This window comes from Oryza sativa, chromosome 2 (assembly GCF_034140825.1).
Source record: "Oryza sativa Japonica Group chromosome 2, ASM3414082v1".
Lineage (NCBI taxonomy): Eukaryota > Viridiplantae > Streptophyta > Magnoliopsida > Poales > Poaceae > Oryza > Oryza sativa.
Genome location: NC_089036.1, coordinates 16,268,788 through 16,292,327, shown reverse-complemented (window position 1 = coordinate 16,292,327; position 23,540 = coordinate 16,268,788). Strand labels below are relative to the sequence as shown.

Below are 23,540 nucleotides of genomic sequence, written 5' to 3'. Positions count from 1 at the left end.
AAGAGAAACTCACCTAGGACCTATTTAGGGAAGTTTCTGGCCGCTATAACTTCTTCCAGAATTAGAATCTCACCTAAACAACTCAGTTTTTCGTTTAGATTATGAGAAGTTGTAGTTGTAAAATTCAGAAAATAAACTAAAATTTAGAAGTTGAAAAACCTAACTTTTTCATATTCTCAAAAGCTACCATCTGCTTTAGAATCTTAGGCCCTATTTGAGAAGTTTAATTCTGAGAACCTAGTTGGTAAGAATATAGAGAAGCAGGGAAATACAACTTCTGGCTTCTAGTTTATTTTTTTGGATTATACAACTACATCTTTTTAATATTTAAGTAGAAATGTAGACTGTTTGAAGATGTTTTGGCAACTGCCATAAGCTCCTCTAAACTGACAGCCCGCCCGGGAGCGGCAGATTGAGGACGAGAGCGCAAAACACGGAGGACGATTAAACGCCGTTCGCAGCACAAGTCAACTTACAAGTGGCATGTCTATAGCCAGAAGGACCCAAATTATGTGGATGCGTAATCAGTACAGGGACGTGCACAAACCAAGCGTGCAAGTTTGAGGACCTATAGTTTAATACACGCAGATAAAAAAGAACAACTTTTTTACTACAACTACCTATTAAGAAAGGTAGAGATTCAAAAGAACAGCGAAACAGTCAATCTAATTCTTACAAACGCACAGCCTCCACTTAAGCCATCTGCACTGTTAGCTAGAGAACGAAGAATAGTTCATCGGGGATGGTAAAAAATTTTGCCACAGAAATATCTTGGGGGAATGTTGCTACTCGTCTGTTTGCTGCAATGACAAGTCGCTCAAGTCTGCCACTAGATCATCGACGGCTATCTGGCTCAATGTCTTGGCTGTTCCACTGGGAGGTCGAAATTCAGACTCCTGAGGATTGTCCTTGAGGAGTTTCTTCAGATCCTTGATGAGTTCAAGCTCATCCTCATCAGAAAACGGAACGTCCAGATCCCACACCTTAAAGATAGTCTCTCTTGACTCTGTCTGCTCAAGAACTTCAGACGAAGACAACTCATCGCCATCTTCAGGTCTGGCTGTGTATCCATCCATTTGCTTACCATGTTCATTTGTGCCCCTAATTACATTAGCAACTTCCGAAGCTTCAGTAGTACCAGTGTCATAATCATTATTTTCTTTTTGCTCCATTTGCATGTCATCATGCTGAGAAACAATTTCAGCAGGGAGAGAGTGAGGTTTGACCTCTAAAATTGCATGGGAACCTTCTTCGTGCACAATTTCAGAAGTATTGTTGGGTATTTCTGTTGGCTTTTCAAGAGCATTAAGCAGGGCATGCTTCATTGCTCCCCAGTCACTATCCGAAAGCTCAGATGTCTGCACAAAACAAGAATCAGCCCAAGCAGCCTCCTCCGGTGAAGGTTTGAATGCCTTCTCACTTGATTTAATTGATTCCAAAATTGCAGGGACGACGTCATCGAATTCAGATGCCTCAGGCTGCTCTTCAGGAATACTTGGTTCAGAGAGCAGAGCTGAAATGTCTCCGTCTTCAGAAGTCATGGTTATGCATGTGACTGATTAGCACCTTGGTAAAGATGCTGCCTTTAATACCTGTAGATATGAATGGATGGGAAAAACTGTATCACCCAAATAGAGGTAACATCCAGGTAATCAGTTACGAATATAAAGACTATCTTTAAGAACTATAAGCTACAAGAGATGCTATCATTTTCCCTCAAGAGAAAACAAGAGATGCTATCACATTTACTATCTAGTACAGATACAAAAGAGGAAAGTAATGAGCTAAGTAGTAATACAACAAATAGCTTTTCAGCAAAGGGCATCCAACATAGGGATGGAAGTCTTGCCCTGGATAAAAACCCTAATTGATGGAGGTGGTTATAATAATTGGCTTTGTGCCCCTAGGCAGTACTCGCTCCGGTTTCAAAGTTATTGACGTTTTGGACAGGAGCTCACATACCAAGGAATGATTAATAAGTTCACATTAGAATAGCACATCCAACAAGCAAATCCTCTTAACCTGGTGGTTATGACTGCTAGTCCCAAAGCTTCATGTGCTAAGTTTGAATCTTGGCACCCTACTTTTCCACACGATTTTTACTATGCTGTAGGAGATGATTCGGCAAATTGATTTTATCCTCATGATTTTTATGGTGCTGTGAAGGACTCAGATGCACCAAGTTAAATGTGATTTGCATGCATGCAGCCAAGCAGGGGCAAATCAGTCTAAATTGATCACATGGCTAAAACGTCAAGATTTTCCATCCAAAATAGTCCAAGCCTCAAACATCAACTAAACGGGAACCGGAGGGAGTAGGCACATTTGTGAACACATTGACAGAAAGCCCTCGCTCATGTCCACTTTGCCTGCAAATTAAGCTTGACATGTTGTGTACCTGTGTTCATACTGCTGTTGGAGGTCCAAGGGGGACCCAACAACCCAACAGCAGGGACGGCACAAATGTAATTAGGATGAGGGAGAGGGAATAATCCTGCTGGCAAATGTCACACACACAAAAACAGTGTTTCCAGCCCAACATTTAGTGAAGCATTCCCAATCGAAGTTAATAATAATAAAAAAATGGTGGAGCCAGGATTTAGAAACTGTATATTGTAACACTACAAGGCTGTGTGAGAAGAACACCAACATATCATCTAAGCATAAAGTATTTAGAGTAGTGAGGTGATTCTCAGTGTTTTAGTAATTAGAATGCTCTCAGTAAATAAAATCAGGGATCCATGCTAACAATAAAAAGTTTTCTAGGATCTCTAGGGCTAAAAAGCATGTACATGTATTTCAGATCAAATAAAGTTTGCTATTACTTAAGAAAAAGGTTCAGCCCTGAAAAACGAAAAATTTCAGTCAATCAGAACAGACAACTGCAAGACAAACAGTTTGCTTATTTTCAGTAAGCACCACGGTGAAGTGCGAGATCAGGAAACTAATACAGCCAAGGAGTATGGAAACTAAACTGGGAGGCCAATGAATTGGACAGGCATTGATTTAACATATGAACCCTTAGAGGAGACCCTCTAAGTATGCCCTTGACCACCTATGTGAATAAATTAATTGATGCACCATAACCATATCTAGATATTCCAAATGAATGAAAAGCATTCAAAGAGTTCCATCCATGGTGCTCCTTCAATGCAACAAATAACACATAATATTTATGTTAATGAGCACACCAGACAACTACGGCTTCAACCACAACAGGTCATACTGAAAACTATAGAAGCAAACAATGGTACATTCCTAGAAACAAGCCTTTTAACTGTGCAGCTGCTACTGGCAAAGACAAGAGATAAATACAGGGAGTACTCATCAGTTTATACAAACAATGCATTTATCGGTATAATGGTGTCCAAATTCACACATAAAAACATAAAAAAGGGAGAAAAATTACGAAATATAATAGCTGTACTACTTGTACTTTACTGATGGAAAGTGAAAATGACTATAAATATGCAAATACCAATCTGTAGAGTGATAGCATTAGCGTTATCAGTGAAATACCACGTGCGATGTTTTCGTCTCTATTTTTTTGCAAATTGCAAATCTACGAACAAGCCAGGGGCAAGCCCAGGATTTCAAACCGTATTCGAAATGGGAAGGGGTAATTTTTTTTTTGTTCATACACCTAAAAGCCTAATATTAGCTTGTATAGTATCACACACTAATAATTATATAATATATAGCATGTATAACATAAAATTGAGCATAAGTTCACACATTGATAGAATTGACAATCACTTGAAATTGTTTAACATACAGAAATACTAATTGGTAAACATATGAAAGTGCCAGCATATGAAATACATAAAGGATAGAAATACTAATTACTAAGATCTCTGAATTCCTATGAACAAATCCTAGTAGCCAAGGTTGAAGGCTCCTAGTCCTCGCTAACTGCCTTACTAGCTAATCAAGTTTGCAAGATAGTAACTACTTCCTCCGTTTCACAATGTAAGTCATTCTAGCATTTCCTATATTCATATTGATGCTAATGAATCTAGACATATATATATATATATATATATATATATATATATATATATATATATATATATATATATATATATATATATATATATATATATATATATATATATATATATATATATATATATATATATATATATCTAAATTCATTAGCATTAATATGAATGTGGAAAATGCTAAAATGACTTACATTGTGAAACGGAGGGAGTAGGAACTATGAAGTATCAAGTATGAACTACTCACAAGTACAGTTGTAAAAACTAAGCAAGTAGTAGTCTAGTAGATACTTCACTAGATAAGTACTTAAGTAGAAGTGTAGAACAAATCATGAAATCAGTGAACTTTAGTTCCCTAACCTCAATGAGTCAATGGTTCAATACTTCGAAATTCGAATCTTCAATCCCTCCTCTCCCCGGCTGGTCGGCTGCCGGCTGCCCGCCTGCCCGGCTCCCTCCCAGAGTCCCTGTGCCGGCGCCGCCGCTGGCCGCTGCCCCGCCCCGCGCCGTCGCCGACTCGCCGTGACGACGTCGCGCCGCTGTCCGCCTGCCCCCCGCCGGCAGTCCGAGCCCTCCCTCGATCCTGCGCCGCACGCCGCGCCGCCTCGCGCCCTCACCGCTCGCCGGCCGCCGGCCGCCGCCGCCGCTCAGCTAGGGGTTAGGGGAGGGGGAGAGAAAGGGAGTGCGGGCTGGGAGAGAGAGAGAGGAAAGGAGGAGGGGAGCGGGGAATTGGGCCCTTGGGCCAATGGGCCCATAGAGGTTAGAGGAGGAAGCAGGTAAAAAAAAAAAAAGTACTCCCTCGGAGCCTAGATGGGAGATGGCCGCCCGATTTTTTGTGGTGTTTGGTTGGAGGGCAGGGCGGATGGGGCGGCCCATAATAGAGAATATTCCCTCAATATGTTAGATGAGTGCATCCGACTGATTTGGCTGGATAAAGCCATCCAGTTTTAGTCTCGGTGATGTGTCATATTCTGATGGCAAAATTTGCTACAGGACACTCAAAGATTGTGGTCTTTGCTGTGAGACACCCGAAGATCGTGTATTTGTTCGTGAATACTGTAAAAAAGTGGTAATTAGCTGCTGGACACTCCTCCCATTATTTTATTATTTCTGATCGAGATGGAGAGAAAGAGTTGTGTAAGTACCAAAATGCCCCTAACACTGTTCTTCCTCTCTCTATCTTTTTTTCCCCTTCTTCTTCCTTGCAGCAGAGCAGAGGCGCGACGGCGGCTGGCCCAACCCGAGACGGCTCGGCCACGGCGGGGCGGCGGCGGGAAGATGACGAAGCTGGCCGAGATGTGGTATCTCAACCTGAGCAGCAACAACCTCTCCCGCAAGGTGACGCCCCTGCTCGGCAAGATGAGGTCGCTGACGACGCTGGATCTTAGTGGCAACCCTGGCCTGTGCGGCAACAACATTGCAGCTCGAACACCACCACCGGCGACGGCCACTCCGGTAAGACGAGGCTGGTGCTCGCCGTCACGCTCTCCCTCGCCACCGCGCTGCTGGTGTCCATGGTCGTGGTGGTTTGCACGGTGTCACGCAAGGCGAGGCGAGCCGCCGACGTCGTCATAGAGAACGCGGAGACGGCGGCGAGCGGCGGGAGCTCGGCGGCGGCGACGACAACGGCGGTGCAGGCCTCGTTATGGAGCAAGGACACGACGTTCTCCTTCGGCGACATCTTGGCGGCGACGGAGCACTTTAACGACGCGTACTGCATCGGCAGGGGGAGCTTCGGGACCGTGTACCGTGCCGACCTCAGCGGCGGGCGCGCCGTCGCCATGAAACAACTCGACGTGTCGGAGACCGGCGATGCGTGCTGCAGCAGCTGATGCTGGTGAGCGTCACGACGTAGAACGTCGGCACCGAGGGGATGCGGCGCATCGGTGTGAACGAGAAGCCGGCCGCCGTGTTGCTGCTGTTGGGCGCACCGAGGGCGATGAAAAGTGTCGCGTTGCTATTAAAGAAGAAGAACAGAGAAAGAGAGGAAGAAGAACAGAGAAAGAGAGATTGACAAGTAGGCCCATGGGCAAACTTGTCTTTAACCAAAGTTTCTAATAATAAAATAATAGGAGGAGTGTCCAGCAGCTAATTACCATTTTTTTATAGTGTCCACGAGCAAATACACAATCTTCGGATGTCTCACAGCAAAGACCACAATCTTTGAGTGTTTTGTAGCAAATTTTGCCTATTCTGATTGGCTGCGATTGGTTTGATTTTATGTTAAGCAAGCTCCAAATGATTTTTTTCACCTAAACCATTTATCTAATTTATAATTTGATTACACCATTACATTATATTTGTTACAATTGAATCTTTAAAACAAGATCTCGAATGATTATATTTTGATAAAAAAATATATATGACAAATGGGTCCCACTAACTTTTGGCATTTCCCATCCATGCTATATCCCTTCAACCAAAACAAGAAATTGGATCGCCATATCCAACAAAATATGGATGGCCATATCCCATCCATGCATGACCGTGAACCAAACACACCGTGGATGTGACATTTCCTAGTCTGTCCAAATTCATTGTCTCAGTAAGAGTCACATCCACCAAAATCCCTTATATTTTGGGACCGAGGGAGTAGATTGATTGTTTAGTGAGGCTTGTTTTGTTATTTTTTTAATCTCTTTTTTCTATAAACATAATGTCAACTAAACACCTAATAAAGCTCAACATGCAAGCATAATATTTATTAGCACTTTTAAAACCTACATGCAAGTATGCCACATCAACCCATTGAGCACACAAAGCTTATTATGCAAGCATATAGTAATAATATCTACAATTTATTTCATTCTAAAACTAAACATACACATGCTAAATTATTACTCTTAAATAATTTTCATAATATTTCAGTCCAAATAATTTTATCATTTCTCTATTATCTAACATATATACTGCAGCAAAATGCGGGGCATCATCTAGTATAAAAAGATGACCTACGCCGAACATTGCAACAGGAAAACTAGTGACGGAACTAAAATAAATTAGCCATATTTTTGACAACTTGACACTTTTAAAAAACTTATTCTGAGATTGAACCGTGCCAAAAACTAATTTTAAAAAAGGTCGTTTTCTCAGCGCCAACCTTGATGGCGCTGAGCTATAACATCTTTGATGGCGCTGAGCTATAACATCTTAGTGCCAAGCGGTCTGAGGTGTCATGGCTTTCACTCATCATATAGCTTGGTTTGTATAAATACCGATCGACCCAGTGGGTCCAATCGATGACCCGGGTGGACCATGAGTTCAAGCGGTTCGGTGTCCGGTCTGATTTTTTCTACTATGCTGCATAGTAGTTTAAAAAATATGTTAACGAAAAACATAGAATCTGCATATTAATCACCAAAGGAGAACCAAGGGAGCGAGTTTGGTGGCCGGCTACGGCGAGGGGAACCGAGGGAGCGAGCTCGGTGACTGGTGGTGGGAGCGTGTGGGCGGCAGCGGTCGTTGCACGCGGTGGCGGGAACATGTGGGCGGTGGCAGGAGTGCAGGTGCGGCGGCGGGAGCGCGTGGGCGGAGGTCGTCGCCCCGGGACGGCTCCCGGCGGTGGTCATCGTGTGCGGCCGACGAGAGCACGTCTGCCGCCACTGTCCTCGCCAACCCTACCGCGCTCCGCCCTACTCTACCCCTAGCCCTCCGCGCGGCTGCCGTCGACCGCTAGCTGCACCTCCTTGCCCCAAGGATGCCTCTGCCCCCACTACTCCCATCGACCGTATGCAAACGACCACCGCTGGCCGCCGGCTCTCCTTGCTGCCACCGTAGCCACCGGTGACGAGGAAGATGAGGAGTTGGAGTGAGGAAGATGAAGCCCAAGGGTAGATTGGTACATAATGGCATTTCAACGTGGTATTCTAGCGAAGCCCGTTTAAGTGCTGGCATTCTAGTGTGTCCAAACTTTGCGATCGTAGGTATGCAATTTTGTCGAAATTTACATAGTAACAACCGAAAGGCCCCCGAAAACCTCGAAACGCATGAGCCAACCCACGCCGCCGACGACGACGGCCACCACCACCGCCCTGCGCGAGTGGAACCGCCTGATCCAGCACGCCGCCGCGTCGGGCTCCTACTCCCGCTGCCTCCGCCACTACGCCTCCCTCCTCGCCGCGGGCCTCGGCGGCGGCGGCGCATCCACCTTCCCGTCCCTCGCCAAGTCATGCGCCGCGCTCCGCCTCCCCCGCCTCGGCGCCGCCGTCCACGCCCACGCCCTCCTCGCCGGCGCCGCCTCCGCCGTGTTCGTCCGGACCTCCCTGCTCGACATGTACGCCAAGTGCGGGCGCCTCCCCGACGCGCGCCGCCTGTTCGACGAAATGCCGCGCCCGACCCTGGTCTCCTGGAACTGCATGGTCGCTGCGTACGGCAGGAGCTCCCAGGTGGAGGAGTCTGTTGCGGTGTTCAACGCGATGCGGCGTGCGGGGGTCAGACCCAGCGAGGGCACACTCGTCGGCGTGCTCTCCGGGTGTGTGGACTCCGTTTCCGCAAGCAATCCTGGCATGTGCGTCTACGGGTTTAGCGTGAAATCTGGGCTTGATGCCGGTTTGCCTGTGTTGAACTCGGTTCTCACCATGCTTGTCCGTGGTAGCCATCTGGATGCTGCGCGGTTGTTGTTTGATGGAATATGCAACAAGTCTGTAGTTACTTGGACTGCATTGGCATCTGGTTATTTACTTAGAGGGGATTATCTGGAGGTGTTTGATCTGTTCAACCGCATGCGGGGAGTTGGGAAAAATGTTGACTCGGTAGTGCTCGTGAATCTCATATCAGCTGCTGTTCTGTTTGGGAACTTGTCGGTGGCCAAGGGTGTGCATGCTCTCATTATTAAGCTTGGCTTTGAATGTGAGGAAGACCTTGCGGCATCATTGATAAACTTGTATGCAAAGTGTGGAGATCTTGAATCCGCTCGAGAAGTCTTTGATGCAGTTCACATGGCGAATGTGGTTGTGTGGACTTCAATGATAAGTGGGTATGTTGAAGGTGGTCATCTGAATGAAGCGTTGGTGATGTTCGATAGCATGGTGTGCGCAAACATTGAGCCGAATGAAGCAACTCTGTCATCAGTTCTTTCAGCTTGTGCCAAATTGGGGTCTGCTAATCTGGGGAAAAAGGTTGAGGAGCAGGCAATTGCCACTGGACTGCATTCAGAGCCGCGAGTAGCTACTGGATTAATCGACATGTATAGCAAGTTTGGTAGCATCAATCTGGCTAGGAAAATATTTGAGGGTGTTACCAATAGAGATATAGCTGTTTGGAGTGCCATGATTAATGGGTATGCTTGCAATGGAGAAGGAAGTGAGGCTCTTGTCCTTTTCAAGGAGATGAAAAACAAAGGTTTTCAACCAGATGGGATTGCGTTTACTCATGTTCTTACCGCATGCAACTATTCTGGTTTAGTAGATGAAGGTCTTGAGTGCTTTCACAGCATGACAATGGAATATGGTATCGAGCCATCTATTGAACATCATATGTGCATGGTTGATTTGCTTTGTAAAGCTGGTCATTTTGGGAGCGCCCTAAAGTTCTTCAAGCAGATGCCAAGTGAGGTGCAAAATAAGGTTTTAGCTCCTATAATTAGTTCATACAGTGCTCGTTGTGCTGATTCATCCATAGATTTCATACCAGAGGAACTTCTGAATTTGGAGACTCAAGATTCTGATCACTGTGTTCTGATGTCTAATATGCTCAGTTGTTTAGGGAAATGGAAGAAGGCCACAAGTTATAGGAGGCAACTAAGCAAGCAAGGATTAATGAAGGAACCTGGATGGAGTTGTATTGAGCTGAGTGGCTAATTATTCTTGATGTTTAGAGCACTTGATTCACATAATTTTCCAATCCTAAGAGTAGTCACGTCTCTGGGGGAAAAAAGAGGGGTCATGTCTCATGAGTTTATTGAACAGATATCATTCTCAAGTGAAGCCTTAAGGTTGAAGAATTAATTCATCTTGCAGTCTCAAGTTCAACGTGCATTACTAGAATTACACACTTGCAGCCAATATGGTTTGAGGATATGGTTTGGCACAATAAAATGTGACATCCGTTCCAGATACATTGATTTGGTGAGGACCATCCTCTGGTTAATGGAGAAGGGTACCATTCAGGAAAGTGGCTTTTTATTGGTATTCAAGCACGTCAGGTACTTAAGGTTCATAATGGTCCGTGTCTGGTGATCTAATAAATAGAACCCTTCAATGGAACGAAAAGAGAGAAAACATTTTAAGATGGCACCACTGAATCTACTCAGAGTTGGAATTATGGTCCTGTACTCTCCTCCATCCACTAACCTGTTCAAGCTGGCATGGTCACTTGCCTACTGGCTACTGCCGTTCCACAGCATGCTTCTCTCTAGCTGGGTGTGATTGCTAAAAGTTGGTGATAAGGAGGAGAAAAAGCATCCCTCGTGTGATCCCAAGCAAGAAGCTTAAGAAGGATCCCTAGGACGAGGGGGAGACAAGCAGGCAAATATAAAGATGACACTGCATAATTGATAATTCACTGACCACCTCAGGTTGGTGTCATCTTTTCATCCATAACATGTTTGTTGAAATTGTCCTAATAGTGTTCCATTAGCCAATTGAATTACCATATGGAATATATATATTTAGTGTTTATGATACTTTTGCTGAATGAAACATAGTACTATATTATTACTTTAAGGGAAGATAATTGAGCCCAATTAGTATTACCTTGTCTTGCCATCTTATTCTCTCTCTCCCCCTCTTCTTTAATCTTTATAGGAATTTAGAGCAATGTTTTCGCTTGGTCCATGACTTTTGTAGCGGAAACACCAAACATGCATCTTTGCTATTTGCACATTGCATTTCTTTCTCTCTCTCTCTTTTTTTTGCTTCTCTTTCAACAACTGGCATATTACATGTAGATTCGTTGATCATTATTCTGAGAAAATAAACTTTTGTATTTTCCTGCTATATTTAGAAAATCCTGTCCCAAATTACCAAATACTGATGCCAAATCAGTTTTTAGTATGTTATTGCAAGCACCATTTTAGCTGTCAGGACAAATTATTTTGGAATTCTGTCGTTGTCATTATCTTTCCATCAGGGTGCTTTTCTTAGCTATGCACTTCTTTTTAATAAAAAAAAGGTGTTATTCATGAGTTGTAATACAAAGTTGTGTCTAATTTTCCATTTAACATGTGATGGGGTACTTGTTTGTGAGGTACTGAGATATGATTTAATATGGGATAATTTGCTTTATTATCTTTTTAGGATGGTTCTGATTATCTTGACAGTATATATGGCAGTTACTATTTGATGACTCTGTAAATTGTTCAACAAAAGATAAAAAGTTACTGGCTAGGTTTCTTTGCAGAATATAAATAGCACCCTACATGTATCCTTAAGGATTGTTCTGGATTTGTATCTTATGTTGTTTCTTATTTCAGATATGCTGAGAACGTGCTCATAGCATGGCGGTGAAGTCCTCATTTGTGAGGCTACAGGCCAGGGCTCAACCCTGGCTCTCACAAAAAAAAAAAAGGTCCCTTGCTGTGTGTTCCCCAAAAGCGCGAGTTAAGAACCGGTCTTCGGGTCCTCATATAGGTAAGAGCCGACCTTGGGGCGCCTTTTCTTGACCTTTAGCGCAAATGCCTTTGGGACATCTCTTCCATTGGGTTAGTTTTTGTAGGGATGCTCACATATAGATATAACCTTACATTTAGCCTTAACACGATCTGCCTTACCTTCATTTGTATTAAATACATACTGATCTATTCTTTACACTATTTTCTTTCAACTCCATGGATTGGGATAAAAAATATATAGGAAGCAGAAGGGAACACACACATATACTGAATTTCAAGGTGACCGATATCACTGGAACGGGAGGCACACGGAATGCCAACAACGGTTGCAGCACCGAACATAGTTCCAGTAGCCTCAGCTACCAAAGTCTGGGAATGAGACCAGGGGGGCTGGAGCACTTGGTTGCCTTGCAAAGTTGCAATGGCATCAAGCAGTGCAGAGAAAGAAGGCACGGATTCAAAGCATGCCGGTCACATGCTCACAGCCCTCCGGCGATGGCCTCGTTCAGCCGTTCTTCTTGAGTGATCTCTACTCGTAGGGGCTTGGCTTGATGCAGCGCACGAGTAGGGATGCAAGCGGGGGCGGACAAGCGGGCTTTTTTATTCCGCTTATCCAACTTCTAGCTTATTTTTTCTTCTAAATTTTGTACTACCATACCAGAAATAAACTAGCAAGCGGGTAACGAGACTACCCACTTGCATCCCTCCCTACGCACGAGCTGTGCTCACGTGATCTGAACACATGCATGTTAGCTTGTGCTTCAGAACGATTTTTTATTCAGTTTAGTGGGAGGATATTAGTCCAGTGGGTTGTTCCTTTTTTTTTTCAATGGTTGTTTTTTTAGAAAGTATTTTTTAGGATGGACCTTTTCTTTTAAGAAAGGTTTTTACGCGGAGGTGGAGGAGGACAACTTCCTCTTTATAGAAGTAGAGAGATGAGGAAGCTATGCACATTGTGAAACATATTTTTTCCTCATCTTTTTTTGTTTTGTATAACTTTGAAATTATATACATTCCTATAAAAACACTACCAACTAAGAAACTACCACATCCATTTTAAATGTACGCTTCTGTTTATCCCTTTTTAACATGACCATTTGTCGTATTTATATATATCTAAATCCATTAACATCACTATAAATGTAGGAAATGGTAGAATGACTTATGACGGAGCGTGGGGCTCCTCACCGGGAGACCGCGCGGGCTCCCCTTTGCCGGTTCAGCCGGGGGCGCTAAGTGAGGTTCTAAGCCCTTGATCTGTGGAATGGTTCGCGAGAGAGCAAACGCGCAAGACACAGGCGATGTAGACAGGTTCGGGCCGCTGAGAAGCGTAATACCCTACTCCTGTGTTCTGGCGGATCTGTCTCTGAAGGAGTTACAAAGAGCTGAAGAGCAAGAGCCTTTCAACTCTAGAGACCCTCTCCCTACTCTTTTTCCCCGTCCTTTCTATGAGCTCCCCTCTCTCCTTCTTCCTTCTTTTTTTTTTCTTCCCTTTTCTTGGTAGGCATGGTCCTCCTTTTATATCTCAAGGGGATACCACATATACCATTTCTACCTACCCTTCTTTTGGGTGGGGACCCATCCTACTTTGAGCAAGATTTGGCTCGCACTTTTACCTGACACTGGGATAGCCCTGTCCTCCCTCATTAATGGGCGGAGATTTGCAATGGCTGCTGTTTGAATGACCCTCCGATGGGATGGGTCATACCAACCTCCACTCCGTCGGAAGCAGGTGCAACGTGGAAGCACGGTTGTTTGCCGATGACATGACAGGCGTCAGACCAGTCACAGACCGGTCACTCTCGTCCACCACGCGTCAGTTTAGCAAGCTGCATGTCTGCCCTTCTTCATACAATGACTTCCTTGCAATGGTTGGGATGAAGCCTGGCATATATCTGACCGGGACCGACGTGCCATCTTCAGGAGCTGGCACGCCGTCTCCGGCTAGGGACAAGTGCCTGGAGGCTCTCATCAATCCGACGGGACGGGGCGAGGCGTGTAACAGGCCACCTGCCACCACCTAACCCGCGATCTGACCGGTCTGTGACCGGTCACACGCTGCACCCGGTCACGGACCGGATAAACGAGCGCGCTGCGCTGCATTACATGCGGCGTGACGCGCTCGTTCAACCCGCAATAAATGCGGTTAGGTGAGCCCCGCTATGCTCACCTAACCCATATACGTGGCGCCAAACCCACAGGGGGTCGGGGCGCCCCGGCCCTCGGGGTCGAAACGGGAGCAGTCCGACCCCTCGGGGAGACAAAGGGAGGGGCGGCCACATCACCCTTGGGCCCGACCCCCCTGAGGGGGTCGGGCCACGTGGGTGATCGCGGCTGCCCAAGCCTCTAGTCATGATACTCCCGGTCCCATGTCACCGACAGTAGCCCCCGGCGTTATGCCAGGGCGATCGCCCCCCCCGAAGGAAGCGCTCGGGCGTGACGCCACTCCTTAGGCCTGGTGACAGGTGGGGCCGGTCTCTACAGGCGGGCAGAAACCCAGCGGTCGCAAATCGCGCACATCGGCAACGGAAAACCGACTGTCTATAATGAGCGGTCTCTTTAAGACCGCTACATTACTCGAGTAGCACGCGAATCGGGACGAGCCGGTTCGTTTTGCCTGGAGATATGATGATGGCGCTTAGGTTGGCGAGCATAGTTAACGCGCGCACGATATGTCCCATCTCAACTGCCACAGCCGCACATCCGCCTCGTGCGCCGCAAACGGGCGAGCGGAATTAGTGGAGACGTGGGCGCGAGCAACGAGGGGGCGAGATAGTGGGCGCGGGAAGCGAGGAGCCGGGCATAGCGTTGGCAAGGGTATAAAGACGCCGAGGAAGAGATTCGCTTCCTTCCTCTCGTCATTATTCCCCTTGCCTTCGCCGCTTGCGCCCTAACTCCTTGTTTCCTGTGCCCTACCCTCGCCGCACTCACTCGTTTTGTTTGTCTTCTGGTTTTTCTTCTGCTTCAGCGAGATCCCGTCGCGCCCCTCCCGCCATTCCAAGTCCGGCCGGTCTGAGGCCGAGGATACGGCGACCGCGGAGGCCCGGAGGCGGGAAACTGACCGGCGAGAAGCCGCGGATCGCCTTCGGGAAGCCGAGGAGGCTGCCCAGGAGGCCGTCCGGGCTCGCCGGGCTGAGGAAGCCGCTCGGGAGGAGGCCAGACTCCGCCGGGCCGAGGAGTCCGCCCGGGAGGCGGAGGCGGCGCACGCACGCCAGGCGGCCTGCCAAGCCCCCGACCCGACTCCGCCCGAGGCGACGACGACTTCCGAGGCCACCCACGACGAGGCCGCGGGCGCACCGCTCGGGCCCGACCCCTCGGGCGACGCTCAGGACAAGCCAGGTCCGGGGGACGTCCCTGAGTCCGGTACGTCGATCGGCGGGCCGAGCCGTGCGGCATCCCCACCGAGGCGGCTCTCCCCCATGCCTTCCGCTGCCCCACTGAGCGTAGAGCCCCTTCTGCAGGCCTTGGCCGCCGCGAACACCACGGTGTTGGACGGGTTAAGTGCCCAGATGGAGGTCCTGCAGGCAGAGCGGGCGGAGCTCGACGCTGCATGGGCGCGTGTCGAAGAGGGGCGACGCTCGGTGGAGGCCATGGTGGAGGCGGGCCGCAAGGCACACCGCCGGCACACCTCGGAGCTCGAGGTCCGTCGGAAGGAGCTGGCGGAGATCGCCAGGGAGGTGGAGGAGGAGCGGGAGGCTGCCCTCATCGCCACCGCAGTGATGAACGAGGCGCAGGACGACCTCCGCCTTCAATACGGGAGCTGGGCGGCGGAGCTAGGAAAAAAGCTCGACGCCGCCCGGGGGGTCCTTGATGCCGCTGCTGCCCGGGAACGGCGGGCGGCGGAGACCGAGGCGGCGTCCCGACGTCGCGAAGAAGCCCTTGAGGCCCGTGCCACGGCGCTGGAAGAGCGCGCCTGCGTGAAGGAGAGGGACCTGGCAGACCGCGAGGCCGCCGTTGCCATCCGGGAGGCTACACTGGCGGCGCACGAAGCCGCCTGTGCTGAAGAGGAGTCCGCACTCCGCCTCCGCGAGGATGCGCTCACCGAGCGGGAGCGAGCTCTCGAGGAGGCCGAGGCCGCGGCGCAAAGGCTGGCGGACAGCCTGTCCCTTCGTGAGGCAGCGCAGGAGAAACAAACGCGTCGCAATCTGGAAGGTGCCCGCGCCGAGAGGGCCGCACTGGATCAGCGGGCCGCTGAGCTCGAGGCACGGGCAAGGGAGCTGGATGCGAGGGCGCGTAGCGGCGGGGCGGCCACGGGCGACGGCGATCTAGCCGCCCGCCTCGCAGCTGCCGAACACACTATCGCCGAGCTGCAGGGCGCGCTGGACTCGTCCGCCGGGGAGGTCGAGGCCCTCCGCTTGGCAGGCGAGGTAGGGCCCGGCATGCTTCGGGACGCCGTCTCCCGTCTAGACCGCGTCGGGCGGCAGGCGGGCCTCTGGGGCGGGCGGATCGCGAAATATGCCGCCAACCAGGGGGGCCTCGCCCAGCGCCTCTCAGAGATGGCCGGGACTCTCCAGCGGCTCCCCGAGGAGCTCGAGGAGACGATCAAGTCATCCTCGAGAGACCTCGCCCGGGGGGCAGTAGAGCTTGTACTGGCAAGCTACCAGGCCAGGGACCCGGACTTCTCCCCGTGGGCGGCGCTGGACGAGTTCCCTCCTGGAACCGAGGACGACGCGCGCGCGCAGGTCCGGGACGCCGCCGACCACATCGTCCACAGCTTCGAGGGTACGGCCCCTCGGCTCGCGTTCGCCCTCGACTCCGACGTGGAGGGCGGCGACGGTGGTGTGGACGACAGCGACGACGAGGCCGGCGACCCGGGAGCCTCGAAGTGAGCCCCCAGGCCCCCGCCAATCTTAAATAGTTTTTCCTTTCTTCTTCTGAGGCCTTCGGGCCCCCTTCTTGTACAAACTAATTTAATCTGCAATCAAATAAAGAGGAAATTTTTGTGTCAGCTCTGTTTGTCGTGTGTATGAGACGAGGATGGCCTGTGCCGTGGTCCTTCTGTGTCTTGGTTTGAACGAGGGCTCGTGCCCAGGTCCTAGCCTCAAATGGCGCGGGTCGGGGCTAGTGCCTGGGGAGATCCACGTGTCGAGACTGGCCAGGCCGGGAACGTGGTGACCGAGGGTTATGGATGACCCGATTGTGGGCCTTTGCCGATTCCCCTCCGGAGTTCACCACGCCCCGGGGCACGGCTCGGTTCTGGGCCCCGTTTGGCGATTTCCGCCGGCCCGGGCCACCGAGGGCAGGGTCGAGCACGAGCATGCTAATTCAAGCCAAGACTCTTTGAAAGGAAACAATGGCACAGACACAGTCCTTAGGAAATCGAAAATGCTTTTATTGAAATACGGAAGAGAAAAAAGATAAGTATATGCATGTGGTAGCCCCCGGCCAACCCTGCACGCCCAGGGGGGGTGCGGGGTTGGCCCGAGCCCGAGACCTGACACCCGACCCCTACTAGGGGTAGAAACGACGAAGGTGTTTGATGTTCCACGGGTTAGGCAGCTCTGTGCCGTCGCCCGTGGCCAGCCGAACGGAGCCCGGCCGGGGGACGCCGATCACTCGATACGGACCCTCCCACATTGGTGAGAGCTTGCTCAGTCCAGCACGCGTTTGGACGCGGCGTAGGACGAGGTCGTCGACGCAGAGTGATCGGGCCCGGACGTGGCGCTGATGGTAGCGCCGCAGGCTCTGCTGGTAGCGCGCGGCTCGGAGGGCCGCGCGCCGCCTTCGCTCTTCCAAGTAGTCGAGGTCATCTCTACGAAGCTGATCTTGATCAGCCTCGCAGTACATGGTGGCCCGAGGGGACCTCAGGGTGAGCTCGGATGGGAGAACCGCCTCCGCGCCGTAGACGAGGAAGAAAGGCGTTTCCCTGGTTGCTCGGCTTGGCGTGGTTCGGTTCGCCCAGAGCACCGCTGGCAACTCCTCGATCCACGAGTCGCCGTGCTTCTTGAGGATGTTGAAGGTCTTGGTTTTGAGGCCCTTGAGGATTTCCGTGTTGGCGCGCTCCACTTGGCCATTGCTTCTGGGGTGGGCGGGGGAGGCGAAGCAGAGCTTGATGCCCATGTCTTCGCAGTAGTCACCGAAGAGTTCACTAGTGAATTGGGTGCCGTTATCCGTAATAATACGGTTAGGCACCCCAAACCGGGCTGTGATGCCCTTGATGAATTTAAGTGTGGAGTGCTTATCGATTTTGATGACCGGATAAGCCTCGGGCCACTTAGTGAACTTGTCGATAGCGACATACAGATACTCAAACCTGCCCGGGGCCCGTCTAAACGGACCCAGGATATCGAGCCCCCAGACAGCAAACGGCCATGAAAGAGGTATTGTCTGCAGGGCCTGGGCCGGCTGATGGGTTTGCTTGGCGTGGAACTGGCACGCCCTGCACCGCCGGACCAGGTCGACCGCATCGTTGAGAGCCGTCGACCAATAGAAACCCTGGCGAAAGGCCTTGCCAACCAAGGTGCGTGAGGCAGAGTGGGCTCCGCACTCGCCTTCATGGATATCGGCAAGAAGCTCGACGCCTTGTTCCCGAGGAATGCACTTCAGGAGGACTCCGTTAGCCGCGCGCCGATAGAGGGTCCCTCCCACCAGTACGTAGCGCTTGGAGATGCGCTGGACGCGTTCACTCCCTTCGCGGTCCTCGGGTAGAGTCTTATCTGCGAGGTACGCCTGGATCTCAGCGATCCAAGCAATCAATCTAAGGGAGCTGGGAGCGCTCCCCTCGGGTCCCGAGGCCTGGACTCCGACGGGCCTCGGGGGCCGTTCAGGCGCGTCCGTCTCCCCTAGGGGGTCGGGTCGCGCCGACGGCTGGGCAAGCCTTTCTTCAAAGGCGCCCGGTGGGGTCTGGGCTCGCGAGGAGGCGAGCCTTGAGAGTTCGTCGGCGACCGTGTTATCCCGTCTGGGCACGTGCCGAAGCTCTATCCCGTCAAAATGGCGCTCCATACGCCGCACATGGCGCACGTAAGCATCCATCTGCGGGTCAAAGCACTGGTACTCCTTGGAGACCTGGTTAACGACCAACTGAGAATCGCCTAACACCAGGAGGCGGCGGATCCCCAGTCCAGCCGCCACTCTGAGTCCCGCAAGGAGTCCCTCGTACTCTGCCATATTGTTGGTTGCCCGAAAGTCGAGGCGGACCAGGTATTTGAGGACATCTCCGCTCGGCGAGGTCAACGTGACCCCCGCACCGGCTCCCTGAAGAGACAGGGAGCCGTCGAACTGCATCACCCAATAGGCGGTGTGAGGCAGCTGCGAGGGGCCCGAGCTGGCCTCGGGGACGGAGATGGGCTCAGGGGCCGGGGTCCACTCTGCCACAAAGTCGGCGAGGGCCTGGCTCTTGACTGCGTGGCGTGGTTCAAAGCGCAAATCGAACTCAGAGAGTTCGATTGCCCATTTCACCACCCGTCCAGTACCCTCTCGGTTATGCAAGATTTGGCCGAGGGGGTAAGACGTAACTACCGTGACCCGATGCGCCTGAAAATAATGGCGTAACTTCCTCGAAGCCATCAGAATAGCGTAAAGCATCTTCTGGGCCTGAGGGTATCGGGTCTTAGCGTCCCGGAGGGCCTCGCTAACGAAGTAGACGGGCCGCTGCACCTTTCGGCGGGGCCGATCTTCTTCACTAGGGGCCACATCTCCAGGGCGCTCTTCGTCCGAGAGGCCTCGCGGGGCGCACTCGGCTTCTGTGCCGACGACCTCGGGGTCGGAGGGCGACAGGCGCGGCCTTCCCGCAGTGGCCCCGTGGCCATCCTGGGGGTCGGGGGCGCCTGGCACCGTCGGACAAGCGGGCGGAGGGCCAGCTCCGGTCGTCGGGGGCCTTGGGCCACCGTTCGGCTCGGGGGCCTCTCCTCCCTGCTCTCTCCCGGGTCGAGTCGACACAGGGTGGGGATGCGCGGAGCGAGGGTCGTCCTCGTCGCGCTCCACGACCAACGCCGCACTGACCACCTGCGGGGTTGCCGCCAGGTAAAGTAGCAACGGCTCATCTGGCTCCGGGGCGACCAGGACTGGGGGAGAACTGAGGTACGCCTTCAACTGAGTGAGGGCCCGTTCAGCCTCGTCCGTCCAGATAAACGGCCCGGAGCGTTTGAGGAGCTTAAATAGGGGTAGCGCCTTCTCTCCCAGCCTCGATATGAATCGACTTAGGGCGGCCATACAGCCAGTGACACATTGCACATCCCTAAGCTTGCTGGGGGGCGCATCCGCTCTATAGCTCGTACCTTCTCGGGGTTGGCCTCAATGCCTCGAGCAGAGACCAAGAACCCGAGAAGCTTGCCCGCAGGCACGCCGAACACGCACTTGTCGGGGTTCAGCTTTATGCGGGCGGTGCGGAGACTTTCGAAAGTTTCCGCTAGATCCGAGAGTAAGGTCTCTTGGTTGCGTGTTTTCACAACCAAGTCATCAACATAGGCCTCAACGTTACGTCCTATTTGGCTACCCAAAGAAATTCGAGTAGTACGTTGAAAAGTAGGACCTGCATTCTTTAACCCGAAAGGCATTGTCATATAACAATAAGTTCCTATGGGGGTAATGAATGCAGTTTTTTCCTCATCCTCCCTAGCCATGCGAATCTGATGATAACCAGAGTATGCATCTAGAAAACACAAAAGGTCGCACCCTGCGGTGGAGTCGACAATCTGATCTATGCGTGGTAGGGGGTAAGGATCCTTAGGACATGCCTTGTTAAGGTCGGTGTAGTCGATGCACATCCGAAGCTTGCCGTTCGCCTTGGGAACGACGACCGGGTTCGCCAACCACTCCGGATGGATAACCTCTCGGATGAATCCGGCCTCCAGAAGTCGCGCCACCTCCTCACGGATGAAGGCTTGACGTTCCGGGGCCTGCCGCCGCACTTTCTGACGGACCGGCCTTGCGCCCGGCCGTACGGCGAGACGGTGCTCAATCACCTCCCTGGGGACCCCGGGCATGTCCGCCGGTCTCCATGCGAAGACGTCAGCGTTTGCTCGCAGGAAGGAGACGAGCGCGTCTTCCTATTTGCCGTCCAGCAGACCACCGATTCGTGTGGTCTTGGACGGGCCGTCGCCCAGGGCAACCTCCTTGACCGGGACCTCGTCGCACGTGATCATCCGCTGCCTCGGGGCGGCGGGGACGGAGGTGCCGAGCCTCTCGTCGCCACCCTCGGGCTTGGACGCGGCGGCGAGGTGGTCCGCGCGCTGCTCCATACAAGCAAGCGCGACTTTGAGGTCGCCATGGACAGAGATGGGGCCACCGGGGCCCGGCATCTTCATCTGGAGGTAAGCGTAGTGGACCGCCGCCATGAACTTCACCAACGCGGGCCTCCCCAGGACCGCGTTGTAGGGCAGACTGAGGTCCGCCACATCGAAGTTCACCCGCTCCGTGCGGAAGTTGGCGGATCCACCGAAGGTGACCGGGAGGTCGATATGACCTAGCGGCCAAGTGTGCCCCGGCGTCACACCGATAATCGGCTGGGACGGCCGGAGCACCATCCCCGGGGCCTTGATGGCGTCAAAGGCTGTGGGGGAAAGGATGTTGAGGGCTGCTCCCCCGTCTATGAGGACACGCCCCAACTTCACGTTGCAAACGGTGGGGGAAACCACCATCGCGATCTGTCCTCCCCGGGCAACGCACGGCGGGTGGTCGGTCTGGTCGAAGGTGAGGGCAACCTCCGACCACCGCGCCCGCCGCATCGCCTCATGGGTAGGGGCCGCGGCCAGAAGCTCTCGCTTCATGGCCTTGAGGCTCCGGCGAGAAACGTGAGCGCATGCTCCCCCATCGACGGTGGCGATGGTGGCCCCAGGCTCCTGGAACCCTAGGTCATCGTCGCCATCGTCAATGTCCTCGGCGGGGGCCTTCTGCTTGGCCTCACTTCGCCGGTTGCCAGAGGGAGCCGCTGGGGACTTGCCCTCACGGCGCTCCTGCCTCCTCTCCTCCTCCCACTTCCTCGTCCGCTCAGCCAAACTTTTGACCGCGCGGCAGTCCGCGAGGTCGTGGAGGGAGGTGTTGTGCACGGTGCACCACTTGCCGGTCGGGCGCTCCCTGCTGGGAGCGCCGGCCTCCTTCTCTTTGTCACTCGCAGGCCTCCCCTTTCGGGTGGCCCGCGAAGCGCCCTCGACGGCGAGGACGTGACCCTCGTCGTCGGAATGGGCCGACCTCTTCTTCCTCCTCCTGTCCCGCCGCCCTGACCGAGCGGCGGATCCGGGGGCGGCTGAAGCTGCCACACCGGAACCGGTGGAGTTCCAGGTCCATGCCTCCTCCTTGCGAGCCACACGGTCCGCGAGCTGAAAAAGCTCCGCAGTGGTCTGGGGCTCCTTGGAGGCGATCTTCTCGAGCATGCGGTTGTGCCGCACGTCCCCCCTGAACGCGTAGATCACCGCGTGTGCAGGGATACATGGTATGGTGTTGCGGACTTGACAAAACCGCTGAATGTACGAGCGAAGAGACTCATCGTCCCTTCGCTGTACCGCGTGCAAGTCCGCTTCTTCACCTGGGCGCGGATATGTGCCCTGGAAGTTCATGGTGAACTGCTGGCACAAATCCTCCCAAGAGTGGACCGACGCGGGTGGCAAGTTCATTAGCCAACCCCGCGCCTGTCCTCTCAGGGCCATGGGGAAGAAATTCGCCATGACCCTGTCGTCACCCCCGGCGGCCTTGATCCCAGTCGTGTAGATCTGGAGAAACTCGGCGGGGTTGACGCTTCCGTCGTATTTTTCGGTGATGGTGGGCCGGAACCTTGGGGGCCAACGGACGTTTCGAAGGCTCGCCACAAAGGCTCGACAGCCGGCACCGCCAACCGGGGACACGGGGGGCTGGCCTCCGTGTCCGGACCGAAGTGGCGCTCCGGACGAGGAAGCGCCCTCCGATGCGTGGGCAGCACGACGATCATTGCGCCGGCGCTCGATATTGAGGCGGGCATCCGGCCCCTCACGCACATCTTCTTGGGTCGGAGGCATTGACGAGGGAATGGCGGACGAACGGCGGGCAACGGCCGCCGCTCGCCGCGCCCTCCGCCTCGACGACACGGAGCCGGCAGTAGCAGCACCAGTGGCCTTGGTGGCGGAGGACCGCCCGCCGGCGCCTAAACGCTGCTGCGCCGTCATGACCAAGTTGGCCACGTCATCTAGCCAACGTCGAGTTGGAGTCTCTGGATCAGGGACGACGGGCGGGTGACGCAGGAGCGCGCCCGCAGCCTGGAGCACGCCCTGGGGCGTGCTGCCATCACCGTAGACGAGGAGACGACGCTCCCCGTCTCGCCGTCCTTCTCCATCGCTCGTGGGCGGTGAAGTCGCGGATCTTTCGACCCCCTCGAGCGCCTCCTCCCGCCTAAGACTTCGGCGAGAGGGGGGCGGCGGAGTACGAGCTCGACGACGCGGGTTCTGCTCGCTGTCGTCACCGCTAGCGCTCGGAGAGAGGTTGTGCGCTTTTGCTCGTTCGGCCATTGGGCTGAACGGGAAAAGCTTGGCGCACACGAAAGAGGATGAGAGCTTAGAAAAACACACGCGCCCCCTACCTGGCGCGCCAGATGACGGAGCGTGGGGCTCCTCACCGGGAGACCGCGCGGGCCCCCCTTTGCCGGTTCGGCCGGGGGCGCTAAGTGAGGTTCTAAGCCCTTGATCTGTGGAATGGTTCGCGAGAGAGCAAACGCGCAAGACACGGGCGATGTAGATAGGTTCGGGCCGCTGAGAAGCGTAATACCCTACTCCTGTGTTCTGGCGGATCTGTCTCTGAAGGAGTTACAAAGAGCTGAAGAGCAAGAGCCTTTCAACTCTAGAGACCCTCTCCCTACTCTTTTTCCCCGTCCTTTCTATGAGCTCCCCTCTCTCCTTCTTCCTTCTTTTTTTTTTCTTCCCTTTTCTTGGTAGGCATGGTCCTCCTTTTATATCTCAAGGGGATACCACATATACCATTTCTACCTACCCTTCTTTTGGGTGGGGACCCATCCTACTTTGAGCAAGATTTGGCTCGCACTTTTACCTGACACCGGGATAGCCCTGTCCTCCCTCATTAATGGGCGG

At 52.7% G+C, this 23,540-nt stretch overlaps 2 protein-coding genes across 2 annotated transcripts; one reads left to right on the top strand and one right to left on the bottom strand.

Annotated features, from left to right (window-relative positions):
* Window positions 1–472: 472 nt before the first annotated feature.
* LOC4329336 (uncharacterized) lies at window positions 473–2,408 on the bottom strand. The gene is made up of 2 exons (XM_066307631.1): window positions 2,399–2,408; window positions 473–1,555 (listed from the first exon to the last, which is right to left on the bottom strand). Exons 1-2 carry the CDS (start codon window positions 2,406–2,408, stop codon window positions 786–788), a joined length of 780 nt encoding a protein of 259 aa, XP_066163728.1. The 3' UTR covers window positions 473–785.
* Window positions 2,409–7,914: 5,506 nt separating this feature from the next.
* LOC4329335 (pentatricopeptide repeat-containing protein At3g12770) lies at window positions 7,915–12,401 on the top strand. Its single transcript, XM_015769154.3, has 3 exons — window positions 7,915–10,515; window positions 11,413–11,569; window positions 11,792–12,401. The coding sequence occupies exon 1, from the start codon at window positions 7,988–7,990 to the stop codon at window positions 9,797–9,799; it is 1,812 nt and encodes a 603-aa protein (XP_015624640.1). The 5' UTR covers window positions 7,915–7,987; the 3' UTR covers window positions 9,800–10,515; window positions 11,413–11,569; window positions 11,792–12,401.
* Window positions 12,402–23,540: the final 11,139 nt, after the last annotated feature.